Source organism: Oncorhynchus nerka, linkage group LG5 (genome assembly GCF_034236695.1).
Source record: "Oncorhynchus nerka isolate Pitt River linkage group LG5, Oner_Uvic_2.0, whole genome shotgun sequence".
Lineage (NCBI taxonomy): Eukaryota > Metazoa > Chordata > Actinopteri > Salmoniformes > Salmonidae > Oncorhynchus > Oncorhynchus nerka.
This window is the reverse complement of record NC_088400.1, coordinates 52,316,594-52,333,094: the sequence shown is the minus strand read 5'-3', so window position 1 is coordinate 52,333,094 and position 16,501 is coordinate 52,316,594. Positions and strand designations below refer to the sequence as shown.

The 16,501-nt window shown below is 45.9% G+C and overlaps 2 protein-coding genes across 2 annotated transcripts in view; both read right to left on the bottom strand.

The window, feature by feature from the left end:
• Nucleotides 1-2,433: 2,433 nt before the first annotated feature.
• On the bottom strand, nucleotides 2,434-9,534 carry LOC115129606 (A disintegrin and metalloproteinase with thrombospondin motifs 1-like). The gene is made up of 8 exons (XM_029660154.2): nucleotides 8,513-9,534; nucleotides 7,127-7,470; nucleotides 6,743-6,875; nucleotides 6,135-6,592; nucleotides 5,454-5,640; nucleotides 4,980-5,158; nucleotides 4,612-4,787; nucleotides 2,434-4,385 (listed from the first exon to the last, which is right to left on the bottom strand). The coding sequence occupies exons 1-8, from the start codon at nucleotides 9,135-9,137 to the stop codon at nucleotides 3,647-3,649; spliced, it is 2,841 nt and encodes a 946-aa protein (XP_029516014.2). The 5' UTR covers nucleotides 9,138-9,534; the 3' UTR covers nucleotides 2,434-3,646.
• Nucleotides 9,535-13,034: 3,500 nt separating this feature from the next.
• The window catches only part of LOC115129605 (A disintegrin and metalloproteinase with thrombospondin motifs 5-like), a 32,253-nt gene continuing 28,786 nt past the window's right edge, over nucleotides 13,035-16,501 (bottom strand). The window contains exon 8 of the mRNA XM_029660153.2: nucleotides 13,035-16,309. Within this exon, the coding sequence (XP_029516013.1) occupies nucleotides 15,643-16,309 (667 nt within the window). The 3' untranslated portion in view covers nucleotides 13,035-15,642. The remainder of the gene's footprint in view (nucleotides 16,310-16,501) is intronic.

Genomic DNA, 16,501 nt, shown 5'->3' with positions numbered 1-16,501 from the left:
TCCGTTTTGTCACCAAAGCACCTTATACCACCCACCACTGCGACTTGTATGCTCTAGTCGGCTGGCCCTCGCTACATATTCGTCGCCAGACCCACTGGCTCCAGGTCATCTACAAGTCCATGCTAGGTAAAGCTCCGCCTTATCTCAGTTCACTGGTCACGATGGCAACACCCATCCGTAGCACGCGCTCCAGCAGGTGTATCTCACTGATCATCCCTAAAGCCAACACCTCATTTGGCCGCCTTTCGTTCCAGTACTCTGCTGCCTGTGACTGGAACGAACTGCAAAAATCGCTGAAGTTGGAGACTTTTATCTCCCTCACCAACTTCAAACATCAGCTATCCGAGCAGCTAACCGATCGCTGCAGCTGTACATAGTCTATTGGTAAATAGCCCACCCATTTTCACCTACCTCATTCCCATACTGTTTTTATACTGTTTTTTATTTATTTACTTTTCTGCTCTTTTGCACACCAATATCTCTACCTGTACATGACCATCTGATCATTTATCACTCCAGTGTTAATCTGCAAAATTGTATTATACGCCTACCTCCTCATGCCTTTTGCACACATTGTATATAGACTGCCCATTTTTTTCTACTGTGTTATTGACTTGTTAATTGTTTACTCCATGTGTAACTCTGTGTTGTCTGTTCACACTGCTATGCTTTATCTTGGCCAGGTCGCAGTTGCAAATGAGAACTTGTTCTCAACTAGCCTACCTGGTTAAATAAAGGTGAAATAAAAAATAAAATAAAAATTACGAATATATATCCTAATTCTAATAAAGACAGAATAAGCTTGAATCACGGTTTTGGCTTTGCCATAATGCATGAAAGGAGAGCTTGGATACATAGATAGATTCATTCTAAAATGTAATGCATTCGTTATAGTTAACGTTTCCTCTAGGTGCAGATCTAGGATCAGCTTCCCCACCCCCAATCATAACCTTAACCGTTAGTGGGGGAAATGCAAAACTGACTCACGACCATAGTCTAGGGGCAACTTCACCCTACACCTCAGAGTGGCATCTTGTCATTCTTAACTTCATAGAGAAACGTGACCTTTTACAGAAACGCCACCCATTCATAATTGTTCACAGATGTCAGGGGTTTTCGGCAGATAATTAATTGAGAGTGGGTTGGTGGGAGTTTTTGGTTTTGTCTTGCACCGGCATGCAGAGATGGGAAAACTAAACAAAAGTACAACAATAGTGTAATTGTATTCTATAAAGAAAGTCCCAGTTCCCAAGGAAATAAGCATTTTCCATTGGCAACAACGGCAACACAACTGTGGTAGGCTAACTCGGTGGCAACTCCACAGTGCTTATGGGAAGAGCACAGCATTTAATATATCTAGTCCTATACAGACTCGGTTGTAGTATATTTTAAATGCTCTTTAAATAAATTGTAAGTCAGTCTTTTCAGTGGTTGAAACGGCATGTCACTGTAATGTGGACAAGTTAGCATTGAGCTTGAAAGGTTTGGGCTTTTCTTTTCATTTCCCTTCTTTGGCTCTTTTTTTCTTATAGTCAGCATAAGCTACATTTAGAGGGAATACCGATCCAGGACATTCTTTTTCTGTTCTGCAAACATGTTGTTTACAGAATCTGCTGACACATTGAATGCATCCCAAATCGCACCCTATTCCCATTATAGTACAATACTATTGACCAGAGCCATATGGGCCCTGGTCAATCAAAAGTAGTGCATTATATAGGGAATAGGGTGCCATTTGAGATGAGAACCATTATAGTGCTACCCAAATTACAGTGATGTTGGAGTCTTGTTCTCCCATAATTACAGCGTAATGACTTCCTTTGAGTCTTGGCCCGTAATCACAAAGCGTCTCAAAGTAGGAGTGCTGATCTAGGATCTGGTCTCTGCTGTCTATATAATCTTATTCATTATGGACAATCTTTTTTGCAAATCCTATATCCAGGGGCCATATTCATAAAGCCTCTCAGAATAAGTGTACTGATCTAGGATCAGGTTCCTGCTGTCTATGTTATCTATTAATTCATTATAGACTAAAAGGCAAAACTGATACTACATCAGAGCCTGTATAGGAGTGCTGAGACCATAATGAATAAGATTACATGGACAGGGGGGACTGATTTGAGATCAGCATTCCTATCCTGAGACCCAGAGGAAGTCAGGAGGGGCCACTGAAACACTGCTATCCAGTGGATGATATGTTTATTACACACTGTCCATAAGAGAAATGTGATCAGACAATTAAGTATATATTGGGATTAGGTTTATTACACAAATCCGCCATATATTTGCTGACGAGGGCCATGTTTGTGAGTGTGTGTGCACGTGCATAGAGTGGAATAAATTGAGGTGTGTGTATAGAGTCAGATATATTGAGGTGTGTGTGTGTGTATGGATGTGTAAGAATACCAAGACACACCACACATGACAACAGTATATAGGTCAATGTGATACTTTATTATTCATAAACCTAGGACCATATATATAATACTGTATAAATACTCTATATACTCTACATCCTTCTGTTATTTCAATATAATAACAAATAAAAATACAACAATAATAATAAAAGCAACAAGATTATACTTAACAACAATAAATAATGTTTGGATATTCTGTACAAAACGTCATCATAAAAAAAAAAACCTTCTCGGAAGGCAGGAGAGACTTACTTATGAAGTAGTAGCAGGAGAGAAGCCACACACACACACGCTTGCTCACACACCTCTTTGGTCTAGGACGGGGCAGAATGATATGGTTTTGTTCAGTCCAGAATGCATCTTGAATAATAAGTGTATTGGAATGAGTCTATTGGGAGATTCTACTGGAATGTTAGCAGCACATATCAACTTGTTCAGGAATGACCGAAGTTGATTGAAATGAACTGTATTGAGTTAGTTTGGTTGCGTACAAAGTCGTATGGATTAGGAGGGACAATCCGGATTGTCTTTTGTTCAGCACCCTTTGAAACAGGAAGTGCCTCCAACCGATACAGGGAGTGGAATGTGTGGCAGTGAGACCATTCATTTGTTTCTAATACATATACATACATCCTCACCCCAAGGTAACCAATTCTGTACAGTGATACATATAGTCCCCCCCAAGATATCTGTCCAGTCCAGCTAGGACAGACTGCCCCCCACCCACACACACACACGAACACAAGCATGCAATTGGCACCTAAAGCAGCATGCTTTTTCGAAAGAGAAGTGTCCATTTAAACTCTTCCTCCATCTCAGCTCCACTGACATGGGTGGGGGGTGGAGGGAGGGAGAAGGGCGCAGTGTGCCTGCAATGTGCCCCCGTGCCAGCCCAGCAGGCAACTGCACCAAGTCTATGCGGTGTTCTAGGGGTGGCAGTGCCACGGAGCAGACCCAAACAACACTAAAGTCTAACCTCAAAGTGGCTGGAGGGAGTTGAGAGAGATGTTGTTGGCTCTGCAGTGTCAGTCAATCAGTCGGCCACTTTGGACCCATTGGACCCCAGAAAACACCCACGAAAGCACTCTGCTTGGGATGTAAACATTCTCATGATAGGTCAATGTGTTTTCAGATGCAAAGTTCATGACGATATGGTTGTTTAAGTCTTTTTCTATCTTTCTTTCATGAGTTGTTCTTTAGGGACGTAGTAATGAGGTGGGCTGACAAACTTAGCAGGTGCTCTGGTTGCACAAGTCCAGCAGTGGTCGAGGCCTGTCTTTATGGTTGCAGCTCTCGTGGGCGAGTGTACGCCCGTTGTGTCCCACGCAGCGTAGCGGCCGCTTGCGGAACCCGCGGCCACAGCTCTTGGAGCACACCGACCACTCCCCCAGGAACCACGAAGGACAGGGGTCTGGGGCGCAGGGGCATGAAGCCAACGGGCGCAGCTCTTCCGGGCACTCCCGCGATGGCCGCCCCTGGGGATCCAGACACAGCACCTCCCTCAGTTGAGTACCGCCCCCACAGCTCTGCGAGCATGGGCCCCACTCCCGCAGGGTCCACTCAGCTTCCCCCAGCTCCCGGATGGCATTGATGGACTGGCGGCGTGCCACCGTTCCGCCACTAGGTGACGCCAAAACGGGTCTTGGCGCAAAGTAGCTGTATTTGACACGGGGGCGGGGCGAGTCGCCTACAGACAACACCTGGATGGTCAGGGCCTCAGGGAGGGGCGAGAAGCTGCGTAGACGCTCCAGGGAGGCGGAGCTACCGCTGTATCGTAGCAAGGCCCCCTTGAGGGCGATGTCTGTTTCGAAAGTCATCAGCTTGTAGTCGCCGTTCAGGAGGTAGGTGCCGTCCTGGCGCAACACTGCCAGGTAGCTGTTGTCATGGCGACCCCCGCCGGGGGCACGTTGCTTCACGTCCAGGTGAGTGGCGCCAGCGGGGATGGTCACAACGTTCTGGTAACCAGGCCTGAGGGACAGAAACACACAAGGGTCAAACATAGCCAAGGGTAAAAAGTTATGCATAAGTGTAAGAGTTAAGTCTAAGAGTAAGAGACTGTGGCAGTGCTAAGAGGTGTGATAGAGATAGATTCATTAGAGAAAGATAGGATTAAATATATTAAATGGGTTCAACTAGAAAACAGTCATTTAAAGTCAAAGATGGCTGTTTTGAGGTCATAGGTCATTGTTCTCACCTGGCACGCTCCAGGGCACCCGACACTTTCTTGCAGGTGGAGCCGTTGCCTCCGCACACGCTGCACTTGTCGAAGCGACGGCTGGAGCCGATGATTCGGTCACAGCCCGCCTTCACACACTGACCCTGCACACACACTGAGGTGGAGTCCGGGCTGCAGGGAGTACCGTCAGCCACCTGACAGTTGCAGAGAAACAGATGTTAGCCTAGACAGCATTAGCTTAGCCTAGTTAGCCTAGAGACAGTGTTAGCCTAGTTAGCCTAGACAGAATTAGCCTAGTTAGCCTAGAAAGTGTTAGCTAGTCTAGCTAGCCTAGATAGTGTTTGTCTACATTTTTGCAAAAGTGTCTGTGGTGTGACCTGACTAACCTTTGGTTTCAGAATGAAGAAGTAGCCCGTGCCCTTGGCCAGGCAAACCAGCTTGCAGCGGTCTTTGGGTGAGACGCCGGCATATTTGGGAACCCACTCCACGCCCTCTCCCGAACCGAACGACACCTGTGCCGAAATATCGTTGTGGGCCAGACACTGCTCCTCGCGGAACGACAGACCTTTAGAGAAAGAGGGATGAAGAGAGAGAGAGAGGTGTGATATTCACTGTTAGTTTAGCTTGAGCATTATGTTTACTTTACAGTAGGCTGTGATATTCAAATATGGCTATTCTCGAATGTGTAGAAAGCATAAGTATGGGTACAATATGCAAGTCAGTGGCCTATGTGCCTAAATAAAGATGTATAATATCAAAGTATAAATATATGAATGTGTGTAATAAGAGTAATTAGTGTATTAGCTATGTAATAAGCATGAACTAAGTATGTAATAAGTGAGGCTAGTAGAGGCTCTTACCGTTGCTCTCAGGGCAGATCTCTGTGTTACAGGAGCGATATTGGATCCTCTTGCCCTCGCAGTACTTGCCCCCGTTTTTGGGCAGGGGGCTATCACAGTCCCTGAAGGAGTACTGCACCCCTCCGTTGCAGGTACGGGAGCAGTCTCCCCATGGTCCCCATACACCCCAGGCACCGTTGACTGGGGTCTGCAACAGGAGAGGACGCCATCGTTATTCATAGTCACACACACTAGCCCATATAACATTTCAATAGTCCTATAGGTAGTCCTATAGCTAAAAAGCTAATAGTAACCTTCACTTTAGCCCCTATAACAGGGGTACTCAACTCTTACCCTATGAGGTAAGGAGCTTGCTGGTTTTCTGTTCTACCTGATAATGAATTGCACACACCTGGTGTCCCTGGTCTAAATCAGTCTCTGATAACAAGGGAACAATGAAAAATGCAGTGGAACTGGCTTCAAAGTCCAGATTTGAGTTTGAGGGCCCTATAACATTTCAACACTCTAATAGCTAGCCTGATATTAAAAAAGACATAACATTGGACCTAATCCAATGTAGCTAACACTAACCAATCCCAAAGCTGCATTATGCTTCCTTTCCCCCCAATGGACCAATCCCATCACTCCCATTGACTTTAAGACTTTGTCATAGGGCTATGTTATAACAGTCTTAACACCCACCTGGTGACGAGCGGCCTCCGTCTTGCTCAGACACTGTCCTGCCAGGCAGAAGCTGTCATGGCCACACAGCGTCCCATCCGCCCACGGGAAGTTCTTGGTCTGACAGACCAGAAGTCCGTTGGTTGTGGTCACTGTGCACCAGAGTGCCACACATGTGGTACTCAGGTCGGGACAGTGCTGTGACTCCTCCCCGAACGTCAGGCGACATTGGCGGTTGGCGTCGTACACGTTTCCGGGTAGCATGGCAGGGAGCGGCTGGGGCTTGTGGGGCTTGTCCAATAGGCACTGGCCGTGTCCGTTGTCCATGAAGGTGGTGACCATGAGGGCGGAGCATGGCGACCACGGCTGGAGTTGGTCCAGGTTGGACAGGGTGGACGCCATCATGTGCGAGCCCCAATGGTCACCGTTGACGCTGGCACACTGCTTGGAATCGTCGTGGGGCATGTTGAACACGTGGCCTAGAGCGCAAAAGAGAGGGAGGAATGGAGAGAGGGGAGACAAGGGTTGGTTTGGGACTGAGAGAGGAGATGTGTACTGTGTGTGGCTAATGACAGAGATGTGAATATATGGTGCACATGTTTCAGCTTGGCATCAGGGTGGCATCTTACCGAGTTCGTGTGCCACAGTGAATGCCGCCTGCAGTCCGTCGTCCTCGATGATGGAGCAGCTCCGCTCCGGATCGCACACCGTGCCCACATCCGCCATGCCTAGTGTGTCACAGGAGTGGGCACCGCACAGGTCCTACAGGGGGTGAGAAGGGACAAAACACATCTGTCAAACTCACTGCTTTCCCACATACAGACACAGACACAAAACCGATATCATATAGCAGGACCCTGTTTCAAATCAAAAGTAGCGCACTATATAGTGAATAGGGTGCCATTTGGAAAGCAGAATCAACCCTAGTAGTTGTGAAGGTGTTGCCTGTTACCACGGTAAACATTGGTGTAAAAACATTGTGAAAACAGTGCTAAAATGCAAAAGCAACATACCGTTCGGGTGAAGAGCACGGCCGTGTCGTAGTGCTCTGGGTGGCGGTCGCTGGGCGGGTTGTGCTGCCGCTGCCACTGGCAGAAGTTGCGGAGGGTCAGGGCAGCGTTAGACGACACCTGGGGCCCGCTCTCCTCCTCGTAAACCACCAGGAGCTTGACCACGGCTAGGCTGATGGAGTTGTGGATGGTGGGGTGGCGGTAGAGGCGCGATGCCACCGCCATGATGGTCAGCAGGTAGGGCTTGAGGCCGGCACCGTGGAACTCAGCCATGGACTGATCGGCCACGATCATGATCTCCACGAAGCGAGGCGTGGACACGAAGCGCTTTGACCTCTGGTGGTGGGCTGGATGGAAAGAGAGAAGAAGGGAGAGAGGTCAGACAAACTGGCCTAGAATCAGACTTTTAATACTGCTCTCTTGTGAGAGCCTGTTTTCTCTGGTTTAAATTGATGAACTGTTAGACATAAAGATGAAATGTCAAATTGCTTATGGCAAATATCTGGGTAGTCACAAGAGATTTTATGTAAATTGTACCATGTGATACTACAGGCCAATCACGGGTTTGTAGGCTACAAATGTGTATTTTCTAGGGCAGATGAAGAGCTACTGAGCACTGAGCAGATCATCTCTCCAGATGTGTTTGCTGGTTGGGTGACTCAGCAGCCCCTTACAAAAACTCACATGTGTTTCACATGTGATTATTACATATGAAGTGTTCCAAAAACACATGTGGAAATTCACGGGATGTCTTACCATCAGATTACCTCTTCCTAATGACTACATTCCCAAATTGACTTTCACTAGGCGGAAATTATGTGAGAAGGGGAAGAAAAAGAATTCTGGGAAAATGTCTTGACAGTGCTGACCTGTAACGTGCAGTACCAGGAGGCGGCGAGACTAGTTTCCACGTATCACCCCCACCAGCCCCCGTCCCAGGCCCGTACCTCCCTCCCTCGTTCACTCCCCGCTCACTTCCTCCGAGCCTTACCCTCCCCCTCTTGCCTGCGTATACTGTCAAAGCTGAGCCCATTCCCCGTTAACCCTCGTTGTGGACCGGTCAAATTATCGACTTATCCACCCTTACCTCAACATTTAAATATATAGCCTGCGCTGTGTAATTATTAGAGTCTCAGATGTTTGCGTAAAAGGGGTATTTTACGGATCACTCCAAGACAGAAGTTGAGGTAGTTTGGATAGACAAATCCTCCGTTCCAAGAATTGAAGCCCCAGGACACGGCGGGTACAGGAATTGGTCCAGAGTCCATTTCGTTTACCATACATGATGTAGACACATAACACAACTAAGTGACTGCTATGAATATGATCTAAAGTCAGCATATTCCGAAATGGATCCAAGTCAAATGTTTTATAAGAGTTAATGCATACCTGGGTGGTCGGGGTTAGTAGTTCCATGGTTTACTTTTGTCTCCTGATTCTCTGGCAACCTGTCCTCTTCCTCGTTGACCCCGCACTTTGAGCTGCTCTCCTCTGCAAAATATTCCCGACCTCTCCGGCGAATGAGGTGGAGGTCCCCATCCATAGGCTGGGCATCACTCGATTTATTGGGATGGATGAAGTACTCTTCACCTTGGAGGTAGAATCCGCCCCGTAGTCCGTGACACAGGTTGAGAGCAGCTGCGGAGTCCTCCTCCTCGTTCACCGTGCCCGAGAAGAAGCACTGAGTCTCGGCTGCGCTGCTGTCAGATTCCCGCTGCGCCTGCGACTCGGGGCTTCCCACCACATGGAACACAAACCCAGGTGCCAGGAAGGTCTGATCCGGCTCTAGCTTCAAGACCACCCGTTTGCCAAATACGTCCAACCGGTAGACTCGCATCTCCGACTCCTTTTCTCGCTCCTCTACTGAAAGGGTTCGGCCCTGCTCGGCATCCCTCTCGGGCCGAACCGGGTCGAGTCTGACCGGTACAACTGTACTTTCCTCCCATGTGCCGTGCGCCGCTCTCACGCACAGAGCCGTAATCAAACTGAACGAGACGCAAACGAACGACATCATATTCCGTGTCAAACCCTTCTAAGTGAAAGAGAAAACTATATTGAAGTGTCTGGCGGAAGCAAGTAAAATCCGTAAAAGACTCCACTAATAACTAAAAAACATCAGTCCAAGAACTAAAACACCTCCAGTAATGAAGTAAGTCTAAAAAAAACTAAAACGGAAACAAATCCAGTGCAAAACCCATTCAAAATAGTCTACAGCTCAGACTTCATATCTTGGTGCTTCAAGCTCGAGTCTTATATTCTCTTGCTCGAAAAAAGCTCAGCAATAGATCAATTCCAACTATTCGGAACGTTGGTGTTTCTTTCAGCCCTGTCTTGAATACTCAACAGCTGTTTGAGTTTCTATGTGACTTCGGGGCAGAAATTGTTTTCTACTGTGCCGTCTAGTTTCTGCTCATATTTCGCATTGAAGGCGGACAGACCCCGGCTCCCTATATATCCCCAAACTCGGGACCACCCCTTCCCGAAGCCGCTTTGATCTTTTAGAGGCAAAATCTCGTGCGCAACAAAACGCAGACATAGAGACGTGCCATAATAATCAATCAATGTGGAGTGGGACGCGTTTGGCCCAGGGAACTTTTTTTCCCCTGCTCCGCTTGTAGGTGGGACTTACAGCCCTCACTCCTCTCCCCATACCCCGTCCTCCCCCTAAATGTTCTCATCATTTACACTAAAAACTCTCATACTTTTCGCCCCTGCTACTTTTACGCGGTGCTCATATAGGCATATAGGCTCATATAGGCTATACCCACACCTTGAATGTAAATTATACTTCATGAGGGTAGAAGTGGTTTATCTGTGGCAGGGTTGTGGTGTCTGTGAAACTGGAGATCTGGGGATAGCATGTCAGACATGGCATCTATAGCACCGGGGCTCGATACCCGGAGGTTGGAGTCGTTTGCATCGCCGCAGTGTCAATCGAGCCGTGCGCCGTGGCGGCCTGGTGGGATTCCGTAGCTCTTCGGGGAGAGGGAGCGCAGAGGGGCCGGTGAGTTCTTAAGGTGGAATAGTCCCTTGGACGCATCTCCTCCACTCAACTCTCCGAGGCCGTGGCCCCTCTCCTTGGGCGGACACCCCCTCCCCTCCCAGCCCCCCCCCCCCCTCAAACATATGGTGCAAACCGCATCACTTGTGTAAATCCAGAACTCTGGAACCTTCCCAAAATACTTATTGACGGATTACTCGCCCCCTCCTAGTGACCGAGTAATTATTTGCTAAGTATTATATATCACGTTTGAATAATGATACATGACACACCAATAAAATACAAAACCCAGCCGTGTCTATGTGTAGTAAGTCTATTTACATGTACATTTTAGTCTATTCACCCAGATGACAGGACAGACAAGTGGTACATACCGTATGGGAACAAAACGAGACGTCACAGGTACAGCGCAGGAACACCAATAGCCAAGGGAAAAGATCAAGAGATAAGATGGATAAAGTGCCATACACGGTGGTCTCACCCTCTTAGTGAACTGCGAGTCTGTTATGAATATGGCCTGGCAAGTAGAGTATATGAGGGAAACATTTACAATCAATTCACTAAATGCGTTTTTAACGCATTAGTTGGAGTCCACATCATGCTAATTTAATTGACCATTTCGAGGGGAGAAGCGTGATGGGCCACCTTAAACGCAACAGGTCGGGGAGAGGGAATAGTTGTCGTGACATAGTTCTCCAACAGATGTCAGGCGTGAACCGTGGAAAAAGTATCAAAGGACAATGGCTATGGCTCCACTACTGCCACAAATCCAATACATGGCACATGCTATTTGTGTGCATTGCATGTCACACATGTAAGGGACAAAAATATGAATTGGCTGTATGTAAGATCATAACTTCTATCTTTATTAACTCAGTTATGGAGTCATTAGGGATTCTAAATCATGCCCAAAAGGGCCACAAAATGAACAGGGCCATGATACCACCCTCAACTGTACACTTCTGTGGCATAGGAGGGCATTTAGTCCCAATTCTTGTTGAAGGGTCATTGATTGCCAAATCCAGTATCGTTGAATTAATTATGTATTACGAATAACATCTTGTCCTGTATGCCTCAGTTGGTAGAGCATGGCACTTGCAACAACAGGATTCTTGGTTCAAATCCCGGGGCCACCCACACAAAAAATGTATACATATGAAACTATAAGTCGCTTTGGATAAAAGAGTCTGCTCGATGGCATATACGGACATGACACCTCTGCTGTCTCTAAATGTCTTATTCTGAGGTCCAATGTTATTTTGGGATCACAAGTGAAGGCAATAGGTTGTTGTTGTTGTTGTTTTTATTGGGTATTACATTTAGGCACAGAAAAGGGTTTGCAAAGCATAGTCATATAGTATTATTGTGTATGTGAAGATCATTTCTTGGTTACAAAAGCCCTGTAGCCTGCAGATGGCAGCACAACATCACATTTGACCTCAGTGTTCTGACTTCAGTACCACGGGACTGTAACTTCCATCAATGCAAACACTCGACAGGCCACATAGGGACTTACAGTGACTCTACAGCACTCTTACCAGTCCCTAGAAAGGAGCAATAAATTACACTAGAACATAGCGAACATATCAGCAATAGGGGCAATCTGGGATTGCTACATCAATTTTTCAACTTTTAAATGACTGATCACTGAACCCCATATTGCCCCTGTGAAGGGAGACATGGCTATTATATAATAGCATATGCAGCTACACCATGATTGTTGTACATATATCAGTTTCTTAAGGGAGTAACAGTTATTACGCTATCTTAGTGGACAAGTCATACGGAGAGATGGAGTCTACTACACAACATTTAGCACGCATATTCATTTATATGAGGGCGTGAAGGTACACTACATCCCCATTGGCTATAAAAAAGGAATGAATGTCACTACATTCTAGAGTGTGTGTGTGTGTGTGTGTGTGTGTGTCAAATCTGACGTTTGCACTTTTGCATATCAAACTCCATCCGCCGCTACTCATCATGGAGCAGTTCATGCAGTAGTCCCTGTGCCCTTTTGATGTCTTCTTAATAGCAACAGGGTAAACACACGCACGCATGCCAGCACTGCACACACGCACACACTTCTACTCTCATCTGACCTGGGATTGTGGTACAATGATCTATCATCATCGTAATCATCATCAATCGCGTAGTGAACAAGTTAAAGACAACGCCTTAGTAAATGCAGGTATATGAGGTACAGCCATTGAATAATGAGAAGGAGAGCAAGGGTATGGTCTTCCCTGAACTCCATGAGGTGAGGGTGACACTAAACAAAAGCCAACTATGTTTTTATGTTCCTTTTCTTAACTGTGACTTATGCTGTGAATTATAATGGTTATACTTTCATCACCTATCAGTAGTTTTCCCTCTTCTTCACAAAGAGTGGAAATGGTCTTTGAGTTCTTATCTCCTAGCGGTTATACTGTTGCTGTTATACTGTTGTAGATTGGTGTAGTCTGGCTGTCCGTCTCCATCGTCCATTCCAATTCACAAAATGAAAAATGCCATTCATTGTCATTGAAGAGATTTTTTAATGATTGAACTGGGATTTTAAATAAATTCCTGGAATGGACTGATTACCGTACGTTCCATTTGACCCGAGTGCATTGTCACATGCTCTAACAGGAGTAGTTTTGATCACATTGTCATGGGGCACAACTTTCACTGGAACAATTGTATGCATGGTTTCATGACCATAGGCCATAATCTAACAAGACCTGGCAACAAGGCTTTATCCTCTTGTATGTAATGTAAAAAGGCTGAATGAGAGGGAAAGAGAGAGAGAAGATGCTTTGCTACTTTAATTCAAGTCGCCCTTTCAAAAGATGTTTCGTACCCCAAGGGTCTTTCCTAGTAAAATTTTAAAAAGTTCTGAACACGTCCAATAAATGAATGAAACAGACAGAGCTTTTAAAAATATACATTTAATGTACATATATTCATGTAGATGACTAGAAAATACACTTTTCTTAAAAATGATTTATTCTGCACAGTCATATTCTTAGTTAAATAGTAAATATGATACAACATTGCCATTATAATAAATAAATTCATCACGTTTTATTTCACATACCAGTTGTACAAACAATAAATTACAAGTTCAGTGCTGTGTTTCTGTCGTTCAACGAAAGGGTCTTTTCCCATGGGAAGTGTCAAACAGTAATACATATACAGTATGTGTGTGTGTGTTTGTATGCGTGTGGTTTAATTTTCTTTCCATATTTATGTGTGTGTGCAAAATGTATTCTGTACATATGTGATATTGGTGTTTATATCTAAATGTGTAATTAAGTAATTTGGGGGTGTTGTGTATTCTTTATGTGAATGTGTGTCTGTGCCTGTGTATGAGAAATGAGAAACAGGGAGTTGTGCCTATGTGGCAAGAGCCCATATGTATCCAGTATAATGCATGTCTATCATCACTCTTGAAAAGGTGTGTGGTATAGCATTACAAACTCATTTGGGATAGAGGGATGACGGAGAATGGATGGTAGTGGATGTGAGAGTGAGTGAAAGACTGAGTGTGAGAAATGGCTAGCTTAAACAAGAATGTGTCAATATGTTGAATGAGAGATGGAGAGGGTGAGCGAGTGAGAGAGAGATAGAGAGAAAGAGCGAGCGAGCGAGCTGTAAAAGTGTATTTGGTCAGGTATGACTGGGATAGTTTCCCTCTTGCTGTATTTGCGAGTATCCAGTGCACACATTGTCATACTAGCAATCATTTCTTTTTTTCCTAGACAGACAGACAGACAGACAGACAGACAGACAGACAGACAGACAGACAGACAGACAGACAGACAGACAGACAGACAGACAGACAGACAGACAGACAGACAGACAGACAGAGACATGGAGAGCCAAAGAAACACAGTGACAAAATGGTAGCGACCCGCTAGCACCCGCATAGTGATACAAATGGAACTGAGGGTTAAAGTCCATTAAGAGTTTAGGACACTGAATATGACAAAAACACTATATGTTCACACTTGTATGTTTACAACACACACACACACATACACACACACACACACACACACACACACACACACACACTCACACACACTCACACACACACACAAATGTCAAGCTTAGCCCCACACATTATGTAATCCCATAAAATTACAACCTTTAACCTCCACAAAGGTCAGAGTTGAAGGGTCACCATGGTCTTTTGGCCCAGAGTCACTCTATACGTGTCACTGGGCATTGGCAGTTGGTAGTGCTGAGCGATTAGTGCTTTTTGAGGTCGGTTCGGTTTTGGTTCGATTATTAAAATATCAATATTTAAAAAATATATTAAATGCACTATGCATTATGTGGGTTTAATGCTGTAACAACGTTTATTCACATTACTTTAATAAAATATTTCAGTTGTTTTTATTACATTTGTTTAATTTTATGATGCCTATGATGTCTGACAAAATCAGTATTTTAGTAGTTCTTAAAAGTAAAATAGGCTGCTGAACACCAACTATCAACCACTTAGATTATGCATTTTCAGGTAGAGATACTTCGCAAAGTAACTGCTCTCTATCCCTCTCGATCGCACATTCTTCTGTACTAAACTAATGTAGCAGGCATAAAAGAAAGACACAGACCGGACAAGTACGCACGCAATCGATTATCATCATTGTAGTTAATTAGCATGTTTTCTGCACTAAATTATTTCGAATATTGGCCTGTTGGAAACTACAACTCCCTACAACTACATCGCACAGTTCAGGATTCAGTTGATTTATTTCTAGAGAAACTGCCCAATGTACACATTGACTTCACAGAAAAAAACATAACTAAATGGAATTCAAATAATTGAAACGAAGTCTGTCAATTAGTTGTTTAAAAACCAAAATAATAAACACAATTTAGGTTAATCGCTCAGCACTAGCTGTTGGGCACAACTCTGCCCCAACTCACTCCATCACTGTGTGTCCATTTTCTGACCTGGGATGTTTGCAGTGCGGTTCAACCCCATTTCTGGACTGGTTACAGTACGGATTGGTTGCTCTTGCTTGTGCCCCCAGCCTACTTCCTGGTCCGCAATCCAAACAGGAAATTGGATAGACCAATCGTATGTGGAGAATCGGCCGTGGGAGGAGCAAGAAGAAAAAGGGGACCCCGAAGGGAAGTGGAGAAAAAGTACCACGCAACAGACTAGTACGGAGGCCCATTGTCCAGAGGTGTGCAGTCACACAAGACAAAGAGACAAAGCGGACAATCATGAAAAACCCACAGTAGCAAGAACACACAGAAAAGCAAACAAAATGTGTCTTTAACAGAGGAATACAAATGAAACCTTCAGATAGAGGAGGGATTTGGCAAGTGGGTGGTTGTTGATTGGGCGGCTGCACTATTCGGAAGTGTCCACATGTATCCGTCGTATGTCTGTAGCTATGCCAAGCAGGGCCTGGCATAGTAGGTTGGTGGTAAGGAAGAGGAGGGGTTGACTGTCAATAACCAGTGTCTCTGTCTGTGTGTACCCCCTACTTTCAGGGGAGTCTAGTTTCTGGTCCTTTCAACACTTTTTCACTAGGCATTGTTTGAAGGCGGAGGGGCGGTCACCCAGAGGGCAACCCTTGGCCAGCTTGGCCTGCGGGTCCTTGCACTGCACCGTGCGGCTCTGCCAGCCCGTGTCACAAGTCCTGGAGCAGATCATCCAGGGGCCAGTCACCCACTGGGGCCCAGAGGCCACCGTCGACACCCCTGGGGCTGTAGAGAGAGCCATGGCCGAAAACGGGGCCGATGTGGTTCTGCTGCTTGATCTTGTAGAGGTGGTTGTTGTAGTAGTAGTGGTGGATGTGGTTGTGGAGGTGTGCGGGGGAGGTGGCGGTGGTGGAGCCAAAACCCGACGGGGCATGAAGAAGCTGTAGCGGATATCCAGGGGCCTCTTGGAGTCCGTGGCCAGTATCTGAACTGTAAGGGCCTCTCTGAGGGCCCCAGGGCCCATGCTGTGTAGCCACTCATCCCGCTGGCTCCAGCCACTGTAGTTGAGCACCGAGCCGTTGAGGGGGATGACTGTCTCTGAGGTAGAGATCATGAACTTGCCGTTGAGGAGGTAGTCGCCACCGGGATGACGCAGGGCCAGGTAGGCTGTGTACCGGGGCTGATCCTTGGGCTTGTGCTGGCGGACCTTGATGTGGGTGGAGCCCTCTGGGATCTTCACAACGTCTGTGTAGCCCTTACTGCATGGGGGAGGGAGAGAGGGGAGAAAGCAGTTACAGGAGAGTGTTTTACAGGAGAGAATTTTACAAACTGACTCATTGGAAAGGTGGCATCCTATGATGGTGCCACGTTGAAAGTCACTGAACTCTTCAGTATGGCCATTCTACTGTCAATGTTTGTCTATGGAGATTGCATAGCTGTGTGCTCAATTT

Coding starts and splice junctions, on each gene's coding strand:
- LOC115129606 (XM_029660154.2), bottom strand. CDS start 9,137: ATGATGTCGTTCGTTTGCGTCTCGTTCAGTTTGATTACGGCTCTGTGC. Junction 6,593..6,742: donor CACTGTGGCACACGAACTCG/GTAAGATGCCAC, acceptor TTTGCGCTCTAG/GCCACGTGTTCAACATGCCC. Junction 5,159..5,453: donor GATCTGCCCTGAGAGCAACG/GTAAGAGCCTCT, acceptor CTTTCTCTAAAG/GTCTGTCGTTCCGCGAGGAG.